General features: G+C 41.0%; 2 protein-coding genes across 5 annotated transcripts in view; both read right to left on the minus strand.

Annotated features, from left to right (window-relative positions):
- CEMIP (cell migration inducing hyaluronidase 1) overlaps nucleotides 1-18,721 on the minus strand; it is a 143,511-nt gene that overhangs the window by 70,128 nt on the left and 54,662 nt on the right. The window lies entirely within an intron of this gene.
- Nucleotides 8,019-18,721, minus strand: part of LOC311527216 (cell surface hyaluronidase CEMIP2-like) — a 74,441-nt gene continuing 63,738 nt past the window's right edge. For 3 of the 4 annotated variants that reach the window (XM_084640933.1, XM_084640934.1, XM_084640935.1), the window contains 4 exons: nucleotides 16,886-16,987; nucleotides 13,755-13,915; nucleotides 11,727-11,836; nucleotides 8,019-8,376 (listed from right to left, as the gene is read on the minus strand). In XM_084640933.1, coding sequence (XP_084497059.1) covers nucleotides 8,222-8,376; nucleotides 11,727-11,836; nucleotides 13,755-13,915; nucleotides 16,886-16,987 — 528 coding nt within the window. In that variant the 3' untranslated portion in view covers nucleotides 8,019-8,221. The remainder of the gene's footprint in view (nucleotides 8,377-11,726; nucleotides 11,837-13,754; nucleotides 13,916-16,885; nucleotides 16,988-18,721) is intronic. The other variant, XR_014713285.1, reaches the window with a different exon arrangement.

An 18,721-nucleotide genomic window follows, 5' to 3' on the forward strand; every position in this document is an offset into this window, starting at 1 on the left:
CCATTTAACAGTGTCAACATTTTATAAGCCAACAATGTCATAGTAAGTGTTATTGAAGTACAACAGCGACCATTAAAAAGTCAACATTTGCCCACTGTTATGACACAATCGGATTTGAAGTAGGGTAGTTTTTCTCTATTTTAAGTAGAGGCACAAACTGTGCTGCTGGGATACCGCGGTAGAGCAGTACATGGGAAAGCTGTTTTGTAATGATGACAGACACAGTTTTGTTTGAAGGCATATACTTTCTAAAATGAATGGTTTGGTCTTTCATTTATAGCACATTGGTTAGGTACAAAAAGGTATGAATTTTGACAGTGATAGGGTGCACTTTCTATCTCATTATTGGGTAGTATAGAAACTTCTTTGCTAGAATGCAGGGACAGTTGTCACTTCCTGTGACCATTGCTTCCTTTGGAGACAACAGCTATGGGTTACTGCCAGCCAGTGCCAAATGGCTTTGTCCTCAAGCTTGTGCAACATGGTGTAGACTAAAAAAAAAACAAAACCCCAACATAGATATTTTTGGAAGGTGCCACTTTTGTATTGGACCCAAATAATTTCTACAGAATCTAAACTGCGGTGGTTAAAACAAGCTCTTTCCTGTTTTCTGGCTAAATGGAAGGGGGGGGGGGCTCAGTTCAGGTCCCCGTGTTCACTATCACGGTTAGTATGAAAGGGCATCCTTGTTGGATGTCTCAGAGAGGCCAAGGAGAACGAATTCTGCTCCCACTACGAGGAGTACCTCTGCTGGGCCAGATTTGAGTTATACTGACAGAGCCATGTGGGAAAAATACAGTTCCTGTTCTGGGGATACACAGAAGATCTCAGGTTCTGTGGGTGTCAGTTCAACACCCTTCACAAGTGCTAGAGTCAAACAATACAAAAAAAAAAATTTAAGAAGAGGAAAAATGTCTCTTTTCATGACCTTCCGTGATGGAGGGTTTCAGAATAGTGCCTGCTACAAAACAGGTTGTTTTGTTAGCTTAGAGTCATGTGGGGATAAAGCAATCAAGCTACATCTTACTTGAACAGATGCCATATTATTAAGTTCAACTATGATGTAATAATTTCTGTCAACAAATGGCCATATATATTGAAATGCTCTGTGTGTAAGGGCTGTGAAAGAATCCTAAATAAATCTTTAATGTTTCTCAAACTCCATCCGCAAATTCTCTGCTGGGTGAGAAAAGCTTTTTTGCTTAGCTGTTAAAAGCCACCTGGCAATTGAGAGTGGGATTCATATCCCTAAGTCTGGCAAGACACACTCTTTGGAAGGCTCCAACAGCCGGGAATCATTTCAAAAAGAGTGAATATTAGCAGACAATGCTAAAAGTAGATACAGGAAGCCATTAGTCAGTCCTTAGACGGCTGCTACTGCAGGTGTCAATGGTCATAATGCACTAGAAAGCATTAAAGGATTCTGTAAAAAGCAGCCCCCTGATCTAGCTAGTTCCTTGTAGTTTTATGCTGAAGCAGACAGAGAACAGATGGTGCTGGGGGAAAAATGTAAACATACATTTAAAGACAGCTTGAGATTTTAAAAATTTCATAATGAAATCATAAGTGTGGGCTCCCTAAAGTTCCTCAGTCAGTGGGGTGGGGGTAGGGGAGGGAAGAATTACTCTTCTCCTCACTGGTACATCTCGTGGTTGTCACGGTAATAGCCCAATCTGACTGATGACTGCAAATAACATTGCAAGCCATTTCACATTAGAGGTCTTTAGTGCTATTAAATGGGTAACAATGTAGAGGGACATGCTCAGTTGAAAGAAGCCTGTAATCTCCACAGTGACTGGAAAGTGGAAAATGGGCAGAAATGGCAAGCATTTAAACAGGAGAGCTCCATTTCTTTTCTGTCCTCTCACAGTATAAGGGATAGGATGCTGGACTGGGACTCAGGAGATTGGGGTTAAATTTCTGACTCAGTAACGGATTTCCTACATGATCCTGGGCAAGTCACTTGGTCTCTGTATCTCAGTTCCCCTCTGTAAAATGGGGATAAAGGACAGTTCCCTTCCCCATTGGGGTATTGTGAGGATAGTATTCATTACTGATTATGAGATATTCAGATTATTACTGAAGTGCTGAAGCCATAGAAGTACCAAGACAGGTAGATCGTTATTTAGTAGCCTAGACACCATAGCCAAGATTTTCCAAAGTGACTCATGATTATGGATACCTCAGATTCTGGGAGCCAATACAATACACCTTGAATGGGGCTGACCTTTAGAATGTGAGCCCTCAACACTTTCTGAAAATGAAGCTCCTTTAGGGTGTCTCAAGTTAGGCATCCAAAAATGGCTGGGGACACCTGAAGTCACTAGTAGTCACTGATGGAAATGTTGGCCTATGGGCCAGAGCCTTCTCACACTGAAGTCGAGGAAGAACCTTTATAAACTAGAATGGAAAATGGACATGGGAAAGTAGATAGCTATTCTGAAAACTTGAGCTTTCATTATACTTAGGAAAGATTAGTCTGAGCCCATATTTAGATTTCAGTGCTGTTGGTGACCAGTTCAAAAGTGCATTGGAAGCGTCCTTGTTCCTATGCAAAGTGCTATGGGCTGATGAGGAAACTGATTTCTGAGGAAGGAATGGGAGGTTTAATTAGTGCCCATGCAGTCCTTTTATTCCCATCACACTTGTGATGAGTTCACATTCCCTATGCTGAGAGAATATTGCTCTGTGCCTGTAACAGGCCATTTCACATCTTAACTCAAGCTGGGAAAACTGACTTGACAAGTATATTTGGCTTTCTTCACCTTGGATGTGTCCACCTTTCTTTACACTGACGTTCCTGAACTAGGGTGAACCATTGCACACCTGGCTGCTAGTACATTTCTGTAGTTATTTAAAAGCCTTGATCCAGCCCTGTCACCATGCAAACAGATATCCAGGGATTTCCAATTCAAATGTTTGCACAACCTTAGCCCCAGTGACATAAATGCATCATTAAATCTTAAATGGTACTGTACATGCATTTGATGTTGTTTTTGCCATCTGCACATTAGCCAGATTTTTGTGGTGAGGCAAGGGAAAAGGGAACCAAGAAAGATGATGCTCTGGAAGTAGAATAGTTGAAGTAATCATTCTTTACAATGGTCTTAATACTGGAGCCTGAAACAGAACCTGACCGCTCTCTCTGAGCCTGGATTCCCTATCAATTTATCTAACATTTTCCTCTACTGGGAAGGGGATTTAGTCAAGTTCCTCTCTATGCAATACTTGCTGCAAGTTTTCATTCTTATTCCTCCAGGCAGATCCTGGGGAGGTGCTGAGTGCTTTTATCTCCTACCAATTTCAGTGGAAGTTGAAGGAGCTCAGCACTTCGTAGACTCAGACCTGCAGGCCTCAAAAGTTTTGGGTAGCATTTTTCAAAACACCTAGGTCATTTAGAAGCCTAAGTGATTTAGGCATGAAGGAGGCTACATCTCAAAAAGTCAACGAGACTTTGGTGATTTAAAATTTGTTATCCTTTGCCAGTAAAGGAGAAGGAAAAGCCTTTGTGGATTACTCAGGAAGATGGCCAGTTGTCTCAGACTGGCAACGGGTGGCATCCTGTAACGTGCATATTGGCTGCATTTGGAGGTGGGTGCATTTACCCATTTGCTAAGATGCAGCCTAGCATTTTTTGCAAACACTGCTAAGTGCCCTGGACCAAATGGGGCCAAGATTTGAAGAGCTCTAAGCCAGTGTCTCCATTTGCACCTGCACACTCATCTACGCAGTTTTTAGCACCTGCGTCACTGACATTCAGAAGCAGCTTTTGAAACATTGGTCTCTAGTATCCTGAGTGTCCAGGTAGAAATAGTGTTCTTTGTTGAATGGTCATTGTTTTGGGGGTCTCTTTTACCCTGACTAGAAGGAAAGTGTTTCCAGCAGCCCAATGGGATGGTCACACACCACTACCCAGGGTTCTGCACTGGGACACATTTTTCTTTTGTGGCACTTTACTCTGTGTGTCTGGCTCACCTTAACTTCTCGCCCATTTCTCTTGGACACTTGCCACTTGGCTTAATTTTGGGAGGAAAGGTATTCTTCAGAAGGCTGGGTACACGACTCTTTTCCCCAGCTTCTCCTTCACCAGTTGTTAGCCTCAGACTGGGTTTAGGACTCAATAAATCATAGAATATCGGGGTTAGAAGGGACCTCAGGAGGTCATCTAATCCAACCCCCTGCTCAAAACAGGACCAATCACCAGTTTTTGCCCCATATCCCTAAATGGCCCCCTCAAGGATTGAACTCACAACCCTGGGTTTAGCAGGCCAAAGCTCAAACCACTGAGCTATCCCTCCCCCCGACTCTGCGTTATACTACTAGGATTCAGGATCTGGACCCGTCTGATATGATCAAATACATCTCCAGGACAATAAAGAGCACGAACCATCAGTGATTTGCTCCAGTGTGGGGGCTCAAACTCATAGCCAATTAGCTCTTGCTCTTATGGCCTCAGAAAACAGAATTATGTTATAATGGGAGGTTCAAAAGGACTTAACAGTGCTGCTTGGAGGGTTCAGTCCCCATCTTATTTCGGTTTTTATAGAACAAGCACCCCGTCATATAGAGCTTGATCCTGCTTCCTTTTTCTCCAGTGGCCCATAAAGTTCATCACTTCACTTTGTACATTATCTTTTGAACCTCACTGAGGTCTTCCTCAGTCTGGCTAATGATCCAGAAAAAAAAAAACAAAAAACAAAACACCAGAACAAAACACGGTTACCTGTTTTGGCAACGAATCCACATTCCACTCCTCTCCTCAGGCAGTTTCTCTCTGATCACCTCAGGTCTCCTACCTCATAGGCTCAAGGGATCAAGTCACTCAGAGTGCTCTGAATCACATCAGCTCTGTAGCACAATGGCTTGGTCCCACGTCAGTGGCATGGTGTTACTGGACAGCGAGCCGGCAAGCCATTCATCAGAGAGCAAGAATCTAGCCAACAAAACACTCACCTCAACATGTAAAAACCTTTTTGGTTGTTTCAGCTGTGAGGTCTTCAAAGCACAGAATAGATATTAGTAATGCAGCCCTCACCTCCCTGGCCAAAATAACTTGTGCACATGTATCAAAAATTCAAAAAGGAGAAACAAAGCTGTAGTGTGGAATATGGGTCTACCCAGTGAAATAAGGCTTAGCGTTAATATGCAAGACTCCCATTACTTAATATACTGAGGAAAGAAGTGGAGTTAATTCTATAGAAGGACTAGTAAAAACTTAGCCTCATAGAATTTATTTTGGATAAATTGGTATCTATTGACATGGATTTATACACACACTTTATAGACATTACATTCACATATATGTATAAAATTTTTATACATGTAGTATAAAAACAATGTCAACATCTATGCATTAACATTTCTGATCGGACTGACTCCATGTGAGTCAGAATTTCACTCACCTCCTTCAGTCTCAGTCAAGGGAGATGCCAAAGCAAGACGAAGTCATGATCACCACATAAGGGAAGAGTTTGAAGTCCCTTGGTCTGGCCTTTCATTCTGAACTATCTTCCCTTCCATTCAGTCTGTTAGACCCCCTCATTGAAGCTGAAATTGTCACACAGCTAGACAGACAATTAACTGTTTCAATGGGGCTGAGAAACATGCTGCATCTTTGCTAAGTCTTTCTATCCAACCTAGGCATCATCTGGGCCAACAGGACAGGAGCTTGTATACCATGGTGATGAAGATAATATAAACAGATAAACAACCTATACTTCAACTGTGTGTCACTAATAAGACAAAAATTACTGTTCATTGACAAACACCTGCTGATACAGCAAGTCCCATTTTCCCCACTGAATTATGGGAAAGCTCTTGCTGCTCTCACTCAATGCACTCATTCTGCTCCACAACAGATCAAGTGCTTCATTCATACCACTGAACCACATCATATGCGTTTAAAAAACCCCACCCATGCTGAGTGCATCTTCACATCTCTAGAAAACACCTAAATTGTGTCCATCAACTGCAGTGACAGAGCTTCATTTGGAAAAGATCAAATGGGAATGAGAAGCGATTCTGCTGCTTGCACCTAGGATGCATTTAAGTTCTTACTACAGTATTTAGGCCACTGGATGTCAGTTCTCTGATCTGAGCTGAGGATCACAGGATCTTTAATTCACAATAAGGACATATTACTCGAACAGTTTTATCTGTAATTGAAATTTTTCCATATATCTATTTATCTATCTTTCCTGGGAATTTAGTGTTGATTGACAGCTGAGGAGACCAGCACTCTCTATCCATACAGCAAAGATAACAGTATTGCAACCTTCCCCATCACTGACCTGCCAATGATCTGGAACTAGAAGGATAACCCCCAGGGATGAGAAAATATTCTGGATGATGACACAATCCATTAGTTCTTGGCCTCAGCCAAAACTGCTAACAAAGTTGTTAATTAGTGCTAGTTGTATTGCTGATTGTTCTACGAACAACTGCCTCCTAGAAAACGCACGGAGGAACAAATCATTTTATAAACAAAGAAAAAGAAATCAAATAAAAGTTATTGATTTATTTTTTGGGGTGCAAAGGTTATCAAAAGAATCCCCTGGCACCTAACTCTCCATGCACTCTGCGGTACGTAGACACAGGAAACACTAACTTCAGTTTAAAATGATAAAAGCCCTTGTCCAGCTTTTGACATCCAGTACAGTGTAAAAATCTCAGATAAGTCCATTCCCTCAACACCTCAGTAATAACACGAACAAAATCATCATGTCATTTGTTTACACTGCACGTTTACTCTAGTCAGTAGCTGACCCAGGAGTCTTTAGGTGAAGTCCTAGGCCCCCTGACGTTAATGGGTGTTTTGCCATTGACTTCAAATGGGAGCAGGATTTTACCTTTTCCCCTTCTCCCAAATAATATCCTTTCCTTGTTGCATCCACACACCTGCTGTTCAAATCAGGCCCATCACCAAGATCAGTGAAGCACCTAGAATGTGTCCTTAATTAGAGGTCTAATATCCTGAAGGATTTTGGAGAACATTTTACAGACAATCCTGTCATTATTAGCAGTCAACCAAATCTAAATATGTTTCACATTTTAGTCCAATGTTTTTTTAAAATTCTCAGCATTTTGGATTGCTGCAACTGTCAAAACCAGATATTTACCTCCATGGTTTCAAAATGACCTCTCCTTTATTGTTATTATCGATAGCATAATGTTAACCAAAATTTCAGTGCAGCCACTACAGGATAAGTCAATAGCTGGTTGTCAATACCAGTTGTTCCCCACTTTCCAGTCAATGCTATTATGTCTTAATTACTGCAAGACGCAGCAATTTAAAGAAAAAACACAGAGAAAGAGCCTGTATGTGCCAGCAGTGGCCCAGATACTCTGCCTTACTCAACCAAACTGCTATTGACATCAGCAGGAGAAAAGTCCATGTGAGTATCACCTGAGGAAGTTACCTTACCACACCAGGACAACTTCTCGATTCATATACTTGGGAGTCTTTAATCAAATTTTCTTACCAGTAGAGTAGACATGATTTTACCAGTCATTAGCTACAGATAGAAACAATTGCACAACAGTTGTATATAATAAGCCTGATGAGAAAGATGATATTATTAGAAGATTATTGGGAGTTTATCTGTTGATGTGCGTTGATTTTATTAACTTCAGTTCATCCAAGGAGCTGCGGGAGATGTTTTTTCTTGTTTGTTTTGAGTTGTGTTTTTAAAGCAGACCTAGATTTGAATGGAAGTCATTGGATTCTTGAGTACAAATTAAAGGCAGAATGAAGGGTAAGGGTTGCCTACCTCTGATGGGGTTCACTTCCTTCCCTGGATACTGTGAACTTTTCTTTGCCAAATTTCATTCCTGGCTTATATGCTTTTGAGGAGAAAATTTTCCCCTTTGGAATGCACCAGATTGTACCAAATGGCAGGTATGTTCTGGTTTCCTTGGGAAAAAGTAGCCTTTAACCATCTCCCAACCCAGCAAAACTATTCCATCCACACATTGCTTGAAAAAACAAAGCTTTACTCACAGTTTGTAAGATCAGAATATATTTATTAGTTGTATTTTTTACAAGTGAAAAAACATCAGCCCGATACAAACCCACAAAAACACCACCATCCAAAATTACACTGTGAGTTGTAGGATTTTCCTGGCTGATGTTAAGCCAACAACAATGTAGCAAGATTAAATTGTCTGATTTCCCTAGCCTTTCTGGAGTTGTTTTGGAAGTGGTTCAGATACAGAAAGAATCCTAAAACTCTGCAGAGTTAGCTGAACATTTGTATTCTCTCAACATCAAGGGAACATAATGCTGTAGAAAAGCAGCTTTCTGATTAGCAGCTTGGTTAAGGATTTTAATCCAGGAGGGTCTGGCCTGTCCTTTATATCCAAGCATAGCAAAACTCCCTGAAAAGGAGAGACAAAAGAGTGACCATCTGTATCACCGGGTTAAGGGAATAACCATTGTCATGACACACACTGCACAGATCAAGGAAACATTCTGGCCATTTCTTTGCTTGGATTACAGTAACATAATGTTTTATAAAACATAAGGAAGGATGAAGTAGGGTAACAATGCCTGAGATAAGCCACACTGAAGCAGGATTTTGATTGCACTGTCCTCAGGAATTTCAATTAACTGTGACGGAGGTCCCAGGTTTGAGGTAGTGGGACTATTGTTCTGTTTGTTTTTAAATGCTGTTATTTTTTCATATCTGACTGGATGAAAATGGCTAGGGAATTTTGAATCCTTATTTTATTAGGTTAGATCAGTTTTCTTGGCTATGCCTAAACTGTTGTTCCCTGTGTTGACTTCCCATAGGACTGTGCTGCACAGTCATATGTGGCTTTTTATTTTAATAATAGATTACATTTGTATGATACCTTCTGTTGTAAATGATCTCAAGGCTATTTGCCAACTATGGGCTCAATCCTACTCATGCAACAGGACTATTAATGTAAACACTTTTCATGTGAGTAAGAGTTGCAGTTCCAGGCAACAAGGTCCCAATCCGGTTCCTACTAAGGTGAATGGCAGTTTTGACAGTGGCTTCTGTGCCATCAGGATCAAACCACGTACATTTAGAGGAAATGTTTCAACCCTCATTCCCATATAATCACCTCTGGAGTGGATTGTGCACTGTTAAAATAGGGACCAGACATCATCAGAGTTGTTGAGTCAAATTCTGCATACAACTGAAGCATCGGGGGAATTTTAATAGAATTACCCAGATTCAACTTTGTCATGGACATCTGGTCAAACACCCTGGTGCTTCTGAAAAGCCAGTTCTTTGGTTTCTTATTTCATCCAAAAGAGAGCAGCAGCACACTGTCGCCTAGCATCATGCTAAAGTATCAGTTCATTACTGGCTCAAAGAATGCTACCAACCAAACTACCAGCACCTTCTGCTTCCTGCAGCAACATGGATTTTCATTAAGATAGGGGTATTCTGTGTGAGGCATTTCCCACTTCTTTCTACACCAAAGTAGTGATGCCAAGAGCCATGGTGGAGGACAGAATCATGCATGTAAAGTATGCTGAATGCAGCTGATCAGGAAGGGTTTTTAGATCCTAAGAAGACTACAAAAAGTTTTCAACTTTCTTCAAAAATGTCTGTTTTCATCAAAACACTGAAAACATTTGGTTTCTGCCAAAGACTGATTTTTTCAGTGTTTCAATGGCTAAAAAATGAAAATTACTTTCTGCAAAGTCAAAAAAAGAAAAAAACCACCAACGAAAAACAGCACAGCTGCTCAGTAACTAAAATGAGCACAAAGGCAAACCTGCCCTCCTTGATCTGAAGTGTATGCTCTCCACTCATTTTCAGGAGTAATATGAATGAGCTAACATGGCCACTTAAACCAGGCAGAATAAGTTTAAAATATTTTTTTTCTGGATAAGTTACTTCACTGCTGTAAACAGATGCCAAAAGAAAGAAGCGTGACTGAAAATACAGCCAACTCCACTTCTGACCTCTGCTTAAGAGGTATCAAACTGAATCACAGATGGCTGGCTGATTTTCTTATCAACTAAAGGAATTACTCCACAAAAGTGGTACTTAGCCAACCTTCTATTTTCCAGCAGGATTACTGTATGGAAATATGGCACAGCCAGTACAGTGTGCACATGGCTGCTACATTCACACTAAACCTTTGACAAGAATTTCAGCTAAAAGCAACAAGAGACAGGAAATTCAAGATTAAGTCTGTTGGTCTGGGGCACTACAGCATAATCAAGTACCTCTGATGTTCTTGGAGCTATGCAGTTCCTCAGCACTCGGTAGTGCTGGTAGGTACTCTGTTTCAAATTCCGTCCTTAGGTGAGTACGTGCAACTCCCTTTGAAGGGAAATTGTATGCACTTGAGGGCAGAATTTGATCTGGAGGACGGAAGTGCAGATGTAAATCTGGATGTCCCTTCATTTGATTGTTCTGCTCCCATGGAAGTCAATGGGAGTTTTATCTGCAGCAGCAGCAGGGTCCGGCATTAGCGCACTTTAAGAAGTTCTGACCTTGCTATGTTTTCTCAGTCTGAAGACAGCGGGTGTTTCGCCCGCCTAAGGACCAATTAATGGTATTAGGATTGTGCCACAGTTTTGTATCACTACATTCCCTCCCTCTCTTGTTTTAAAATCAATAAAGATCTTTGTAAAGGAGCAAAAAGGAAACTGTAGATGGGCCTGATTAAACCACAGATGCCAATGGAAAAAAAAATCCATTGACTGCAGTGAGCTTTGGATGAGGTCCCATCCCGGGAGGGCAACAAACTCTGGACAACCAACCAAAAGGCACTTCACCTTCTTTGCAGAAGAAGTCAATCCACTGACTGGAAACTGAAGTGGTAATGAGGGTGGAATAGGTACCCCAGCAAAGACAGTGCTAGCAACCACCATTACAGGGAATGATGGACAAACCCCTACTCCAGATTGCAATCTAGTTCAACCAAAATTATCTCAAGTTTTTTGGTCTGGAAATAAGCCTGGAAAAAAAAAAACTTTTGAGATCTGGGTTTCTTTATCTCCCAGTCGGGTTGCGACTACAGTGAGAAAAGCCCTTCTTATGGTATTTTGGAATGTCTGCTTCTAGTCTTGGAAAGTGCAGAGCTGCAAGCACACACTAAAACCAATGAGCTCATTTCAGTTTTGAGAAAAAGGTTCAGCTTCTTATTTTTATCTGAACTGAAGGGGCACTTTATTATAGATTAGTTGATCACTGTAAAATTTCTTGCTACTGCAAATGATCTTGCAGGAAAAATCAAGTATAAGTAAGGTCATCCAAAACTGGTGATTCTCCCCCCCTCCCCCATCATGATCCACATTTTGCTCTCATCTGAATTTCATTTCAGGGTATTTTTCTTTTTATTAAACTTAACTTCATGGCTGTTTTTCCTCTGGAAAATGTTTGAATTTTAATGTTGGAGTCTATCCTTTTTCCAGTGGAAATGAATCTGTTTCTGAACAAATGGGGCTTCTTTTTTTGTTTTGTTTTTTGGAGTGAAAAGCGGACAAAATGTGGCTATTTATTGGTGAGATGGGTTCAGTTTTAGATTTGTAACAAGGGTAAAAATTCCTCAAATTTCCGCCTAGCTCTGAGGCTCAAGCTTTTCAACAATTTTCCTGAGATCATATTGGTATCTTTTATAGCACAGTATGTATTTATAAACTCAGAAGGTGGTGCTTGCACATTTTTGCTAGACAAATGCACTTTCAGTTTTAGTCAAAAAAGGCATGGCAGTGTAATTCACATAAATATAGTCACCTTTTTTGTGGAAGACAATAGGCTTTGCAGAACCTAACCTTGTAAAAACAGACATTTCGGAGCTTCCCATCATTTCTGAACCGTCTTTAGAGCACACAAGAACAACTGAGCTGAAAAGAAGGACAATTATTATAGCACAATATTCTTGCTAAGTGTCTGTTGGATCTTTATGCCCCAATTCAGGAAAGCACTTAAGCATATACTTAAGTCCCATTGACTTCAATCTCACATAACAAGGCTTAAAAGTTAAGCATATGCTCCAACGCTTTCCTGAATCAAGGCTTTACCTTGTCAATGTCACCTTCATTTCAGTCTGAGCCAAAACAAAGCAAAAATGATTGAAAAAGCATACCCTACATAGGGTGTTGATATTTATCCCCAGGAAAAAATTCACTTGAAATAAAATATAGTCCCAAACTCACACACATTCATACCACCTGCATACTGCATCTGATTCTCAGTCAAGCCAGAGGCTGGCTTCTAACCTCACAGATGCAATTCTGAGCCCACAATGAATTGCACCTGCAATGAATTATCGGCACAGTTGGTAGCATTCAAGTGACTGACTAACTGTTTGTGCCTGTGAAATATGAACCCAGACCATGCATGTATCTATGTGGGTATGTGTGCGTAGATTATTTCATATATTCACATATAGATATGATGGGGTATCCACCCCACACAAGCTCTGGAGTGGTTATGGTGGCTACCTGGGCCAATTAACTCCTCAGTTAATTGGAGGAGCAGCCTGGGAGCAAGGATTAATTAGATAAGGCTCAGCTTGATGGGAAAAAGAGGGCATTTATAAAGCCTAATAGCTGACAGCAGCAGTCTGCAGTTGCTCCCTGGGAAAAGAGAGATGTGAGGGGCTGGCAAACCCAGAAAAGGAGGGAAAGCCAGAAGAGGCTTAGGGAGAGGCAGTAAGGTCCAGGAGGGACCAGATCCTGGCTGCTGAGTAGAGGGTCCGAGTTGGAACCTACTGTTCTACTCCTGAGGGTGGATCAGGGTTCTCCTACCAGCCACTGGGGAAGTGGCTCAGATCAGGCAGTGGAGAACAGACTGCCTTGGACAGTTTGCATGGGAAGACTTTGATATCCCAGAAGGGAGGACCATAGTGACCTGGCCAGAGGGCCAAGTCGCAAAGAGGAAGCTGGAGTGAGTGGGGCTGCAGGGTGAGAGAGAATGATGGTACAGAGACCTTTAGAGGAGGGCACAGCACCTGGAAAGAGCTAATCCCCCGAAGGACCAGGAGGTGGCACCCCTAGCAGTGAGTGGCTCCTGTGACAACACACATGGGATAGCTCAGCAGCGTTTGTATCCATGGTCATGAACTGCTCAGAAATGCCTTGGAGTGAAAGTCTGTTTTCTGGTTATTTGACCTGCCTTTACCAGCAGCCAAGAATTTTTCTATAAATCTCTGCTGTTCCATGTTTATGTGGTGACACAGAAAACCACAAGGAATGTGGAACAGACACAGAGATGGTCCAGCTCCTTGCTGAAGCACATCTAAGGTAACAGAGCCGGCAGGTCAATTAACTGGCTTGCCCAAGAAAAGTCCTGCGGGAGAGTCTGGCACACCTCTGATTCTTCTCCATCAAAAAAAGCAAACAGCCAGCCACCAGCAAGAATAAACAAACTCTCCCCCTTTTCAGCAATGGAAAAAAAAAAAAATGAGTCATCCCCTGCCAGGAAATTGCTGCCGTTTCAGTTGGACACCAGAGTAAATGAATAAAACTGCAAATGTCATTGCAAAAGGCCTTATGTATCTCAGGGTGGAAAACAAACTGTTAACTTAAATGGAAGTGCCAGTTTTCCAGAAAATGTGTCTCCGTCTGCAGTCTGTGTAACCCTCTAAGAGAGCATAGTGGTTTTTTTTTTTAATTTTCTGGAGAAAATCTGATTTTTGGAAAAGCCTCAATTGGTCAGATTTCACCAGGCACAAGATCAGCTATGAAAAGTAGGTCGTTTTCCTCTTTGTCTATCACCCACATGTTGCTACATGAACTTAAACTTTAACACCCTGCTTACCTCTCTTCTATAGATGTTTGAACATAATCAGTTATTGCACTGGCAGCATCTATAGCACTCACTGTGTCAAAGTGCCGCCTACTCACGACTGCTCCTGAACATGCGTCTAGCACCAAGAAGAATATCCCCTGGCTATTGAACAGGAAAATTTCATCATTTATCTGCAACCAAAATACAGGATAGGATTAGCTGAAACAGTCTGTGGACTAACAGGACCAGAGTTTAAAGCTGCCTATCTCCTGTGTTTTGTAATTCCCTTCTCACAGACAGGCGAGATCAAGCATTTATACTCCATAACACATTTATAATTAATATGTAAGAGGTACCAGCTCCTGAAGAGGTTTTTCATCACTGGAGATAATGAATAATAGTTTAACTTAAGTCTGGTGAGCTGTGTGCTATATGAAAATAGAGGTAGTCAGGGTCTGTGCCTCAAAGAGCCTCGTTTCTAAATTAAAACAGTAGGAGTTGTGAAACACAATCCACTGGTGGTCATGTTTTCAGCCTACTTTTAATCAAGCCTCTGTTCACACAGGTGCATTTAAGGTCAGTTAGATGTCTCAGTACCTGGCTTTAAAAAATGATTCTCTCTCTGGACAAATGCAATTTTTTCAGTGGAAATTTGATTACTAAGAAATTTGTCAAACTGAAGTATTTTGATTGGGAAATGCTGCCGCCAGGCCTCATGGGAGTTGTAGTTCAGGTATCTCATGCTCCCGTTCTCCTCAATTAAATTCAGAACTAAGACTACTCCATATCATGGCGTGGTACTGAAGCTCATGTAGTTCTCCATCAGGGAGCTGTATAAACTATGGGTAAGGCTAAGATTTCGTCATGGGTATTTTTAGTAAAAGTCACGGACAGGTTGCAGGCAATAAACAACAATCCATGGAGGCCTGTGACCTGTCTGACTTTCACTAAGACTACTCTGGGGGAATGCTGCCAGGGCTTGCAATTGCTCCAGCCCAACGGGCTGCTCCAGCCCCAGCTGCTGTTCTGGAGGCCCTGGGGCTGGTTGCCAGTCCGCTATTCTGGCGGCTGCTGTTGCAACAGCCTCAGGGCTGACACCTCCCGCAGAAGGTCACAGAATCTGTGACCTCAGTGACAGAATTGTAACCTTAACTATGGGTGACCTTCGGTACTAATACCTTATGGAATTAGATACCTAGGCACACTGATGAAATGGAAGCATTAACTCTAAATTTCTTTGCTCCTTCAATGTTATTCTTAAAGTCAGGTTTAAAAACAATACAGCAAGTGCCTGATAGCTTTTATTAGGATTTCTGCATAAGAGGCATAACGTGGCATGAGGTGACTCTAGTGCTCAGATGGTTCAAAACCTTCTGGATGCTTATCACCATTATAGGGTTGCCAGTTTTGGTTGGACGTATTCCCGGAGATTTAACAACATGACAATATTTAATTAAAGATTAATCTTTGGTCTGGAGTCTCCAGGAATTAATCCTGCAGGGTTGGCAACCCTAATCACCAATGAGTTCAAATCTCATGCTTCTGATGTGTGCTCTCCAGGGAATACAGGCCCAAGGTGGATGCGCCTGGATATACATTGGCCAAAACCCAGCACAAAGACTGCTAGGGCTGCTTTTCCCTGCAACAGGATATTCAAAGTTAAGAGCACAGAGAGATTTCAGGGGTAGAAGGAGGAGGGAGTTCCAACAGGAAAAAAGAATTGGGAAAGGGCCACTGCAGGGTCACAGAATAAAAGGAAAGGCAAGGATAACACAGGGTCAAGGGTAGGAATTAATTGTGGGTCATGGAATGGTGGAGAGAAGCTGTTTAGGATGCTAATATGAACTGGGACTCTTCTGACACAAATCACAGATGAATGTGTCAGCTTCCTAGACCTGGGAGAGTTCATTTTGCCAAATTTGGAAACAGCAGGTTATAAATTAAGAACCACACTTGAGGGTTGAGTTTTGTTTGGTAAAACAAGAGTTCTGGACTGTTGCATAGCTTGTTCTTTTGGGTGTTTTCCCCCAATTCTCTAGGCCTTTAGAGAAGCAGGGCAAACAGGAATCCGTACTGTTTGCACAGCACTGCTTTCCATATACACGTTTTCACAATTAAATTTCCTTTGAAAAGTAATGGTTTGAATTAAAGCTTTGGAAAACTCTAAAGTTTTACGAAATGCCATTGGCTTCTCCCATCATCTCTAAGTAGGTCTGTGTGGGAACACCTGATACATACATACGTGCATTTTACAGTTCAGTACAGCTGGTGATGCAGCCTCAGTTAACTCATCCTTGCTTTTTTGGGGCAGGGGGACAGAGGAACCAATGCAGCGGACAATAAATCCCAGCTACTTTGAATCCATAAGAATGCCACACTGCCTGAGCTGGCATTCATTAGCAGTAACAGCATCTCAAATGCACAGGTACACTCTGACAGTACATACGCAAGCATACTGTCTAATGAGGAAAACTTTACAGCTATGCAGTCATATCTGTACATCTTTCAATCCCCAGAGTACTAAATAGAGCTGGGCATAATAGTTATACAATAATAATTTTGGGTCATAATGGAAAATTAAATTTTGAAAAATTTCTAGTAAAAAGTGAATTCAGTCTGGGTCAATTTTATTTTCATTTTCAATCATTTTAAAATGTTTAAAAATAAATTCAAAGTTAATTTTTAAATTTCAAGCTACATCAAAAGATTTCAGTTAAGAAATGTCAAAACATTTCCAATTAAACAATTCAGCAAAAACATGATTTTGTTAAGTGAATCTGCATTTAAAAAACAACCACTGAAAATGTGTGAAAATTTGCCCAGCTCTAAATGGTAATCTGCTTTATATTAGCTACAAAAGAGTGACCTGGGTTTTTGTTTTTACTTTCTCAAAAACAGAATGGTGGATTTTAATCCAATAAAAGTCTTCTTTATTAAGGCCCCCCAATACTGGTCCTATTACAGTCAGAACTCCCACTGATTTTATTTAGAGCCAAATGCTAGTCCCCATAATTATAAATAAGAGAAACAATGCATATGAATCTTCTAGTCTAGCTTCCCATTTCTATTGCTTTCACGGTCTTAAAGATTTTGCAGTAACTTTTACAGGAAAGGGAGTTTCCCTATTTAAATCACTAATTCAAGTCTGGTAGAAAGCATACCTTAATGAAAGCTGACTTCAAGTGACTCTGTATGTCAGCTCTACTGGGAGACTGGATCTGGATTCTTACATATTTGATTGAGGGTTTACTAGTGATAGCAACCTGTAATTATATGAAGGGAAGAAGCTTGGGGTGGGGGGGAAAAATAGCTCACAAACAATTGTTCATTAACAAAAAAAATTGTATCAACTGCCCATTCCATCCCCCACGCACCCCTGGAAAGCTATCCTACAAATACTCCAAAGTGTATATTTTTGCAGGTTATGAACCTTAATCACAAACAATGTAAAGCTCATTAAACATAATGACATAACAATGGCCATACTGGGTCAGACCAAAGGTCCATCCAGCCCAGTATCCTGTCTGCCTACAGCGGCCAATGCCCGGTGTCCTAGAGGGAGTGAACCTAACAAGTGATTTCTCTCCTGCCATCCATCTCCACTCTCTGACAAACAGAGGCTAGGGACACCATTCCTTACCCATCCTGGCTAATAGCCATTAATGGACTTAACCTGCATGAATTTATCCATTTAGCTAGATAAGAAGAGATTAGGATAAAAATGATAAGAGTTACTCAAAATCAATCTAAATTGAGAGCAAATACCTCCAAATACAGGATTGTCAGTGCCTAGATACCATGGTTATACTTGCCTAAACTCCAGTTCTTTCTTACCCTCTCATCCTCCTGTATGGAAACTTGGTGCAGAATAAGAATGCATTTAGAAAACTGATCATTTGTTGCTGAAGGATATGCAAAGGGGAGTGGACTGATTCAATAATCTAACCCTCCGCTGTTTTATTTGTTTTTCATTCTGATTCATCTCTTATGTCCAGCACCATATGTGTCTGACTTTTATTGACAAGAGGCCTGATTCCACCATTCTCATACCTATTAATTAGTGCAATTCTGTAAGCAGCCCCACTGATTTCAATGGCACTCATTGCAGAGTAAGCATAAGAGCACATGCTTAATTTTACTTATGTGAGTAAAAGGTACTAAAACTGAATGGAAAAATGGGACAATTTTCAAACATTTTGAATGCCAATGGGGGGGGGGGGGCAACTCTGGTAAAAGGAAGGGCAAAAAACAACTCAATCACTATTGTAAAAATGTCATCCTTTGTTAATTTTCAGTGTTGATAATGTCATTACCTTTGAATTTTGCAAATTCTAGATCCATTTAAAAAGATAAGCACATGCATAGGTGTTTGCAGGGTCATGGTATGAGGAACTACTTAGTGTGAACCTAAAGATGCCACAGAAAGTAGAATTGAGTTACTGTACATTTTTTGGCTACACTATTAAATGTTTAAGTAAGGCATAGCCATCCAGATTGCATCTTATGTTTAGATCACATATTGAGCCTCTGAATGTTTCATTAGAAACAGTCAGTTCTACAGGTACCATTCACGAACGGAAGAGGTTTTTCCAGGAATCAGATCACGTAACAATGATTAGCCAACATGGTGATTAGTGTCCTGGAATTACCACCTTCTGGAAGGGATATTTCCAAAAGATCTAGAAAACCACAATGTCCTCTGATCTGCGTGGAGTGCCCCTGCATTAATTAATTCAGGGAAGTCCTACGGACTGTTATACAGGTGATCAGACTAGATTGTGACAATGGGCCCTTCTGGCTTCATAATCTATGAACTGGTCTGCTTGGCTGATTCTGAAATTAATTGCATTGTATTTTTGAATCAGGATACTTGATTCATGTATACTAGAATCATATACTTCGCTTGGGCAATAGTCATTTTTCAAAAGACTTTCATCACATTAGCTAATAACTGACTACATGACATTGTCTTCATCTTAGTGTTAAGGATGCACATG

Source organism: Lepidochelys olivacea (genome assembly GCF_965140295.1).
Source record: "Lepidochelys olivacea isolate rLepOli2 genome assembly, chromosome: 10".
Taxonomy (NCBI): domain Eukaryota; kingdom Metazoa; phylum Chordata; order Testudines; family Cheloniidae; genus Lepidochelys; species Lepidochelys olivacea.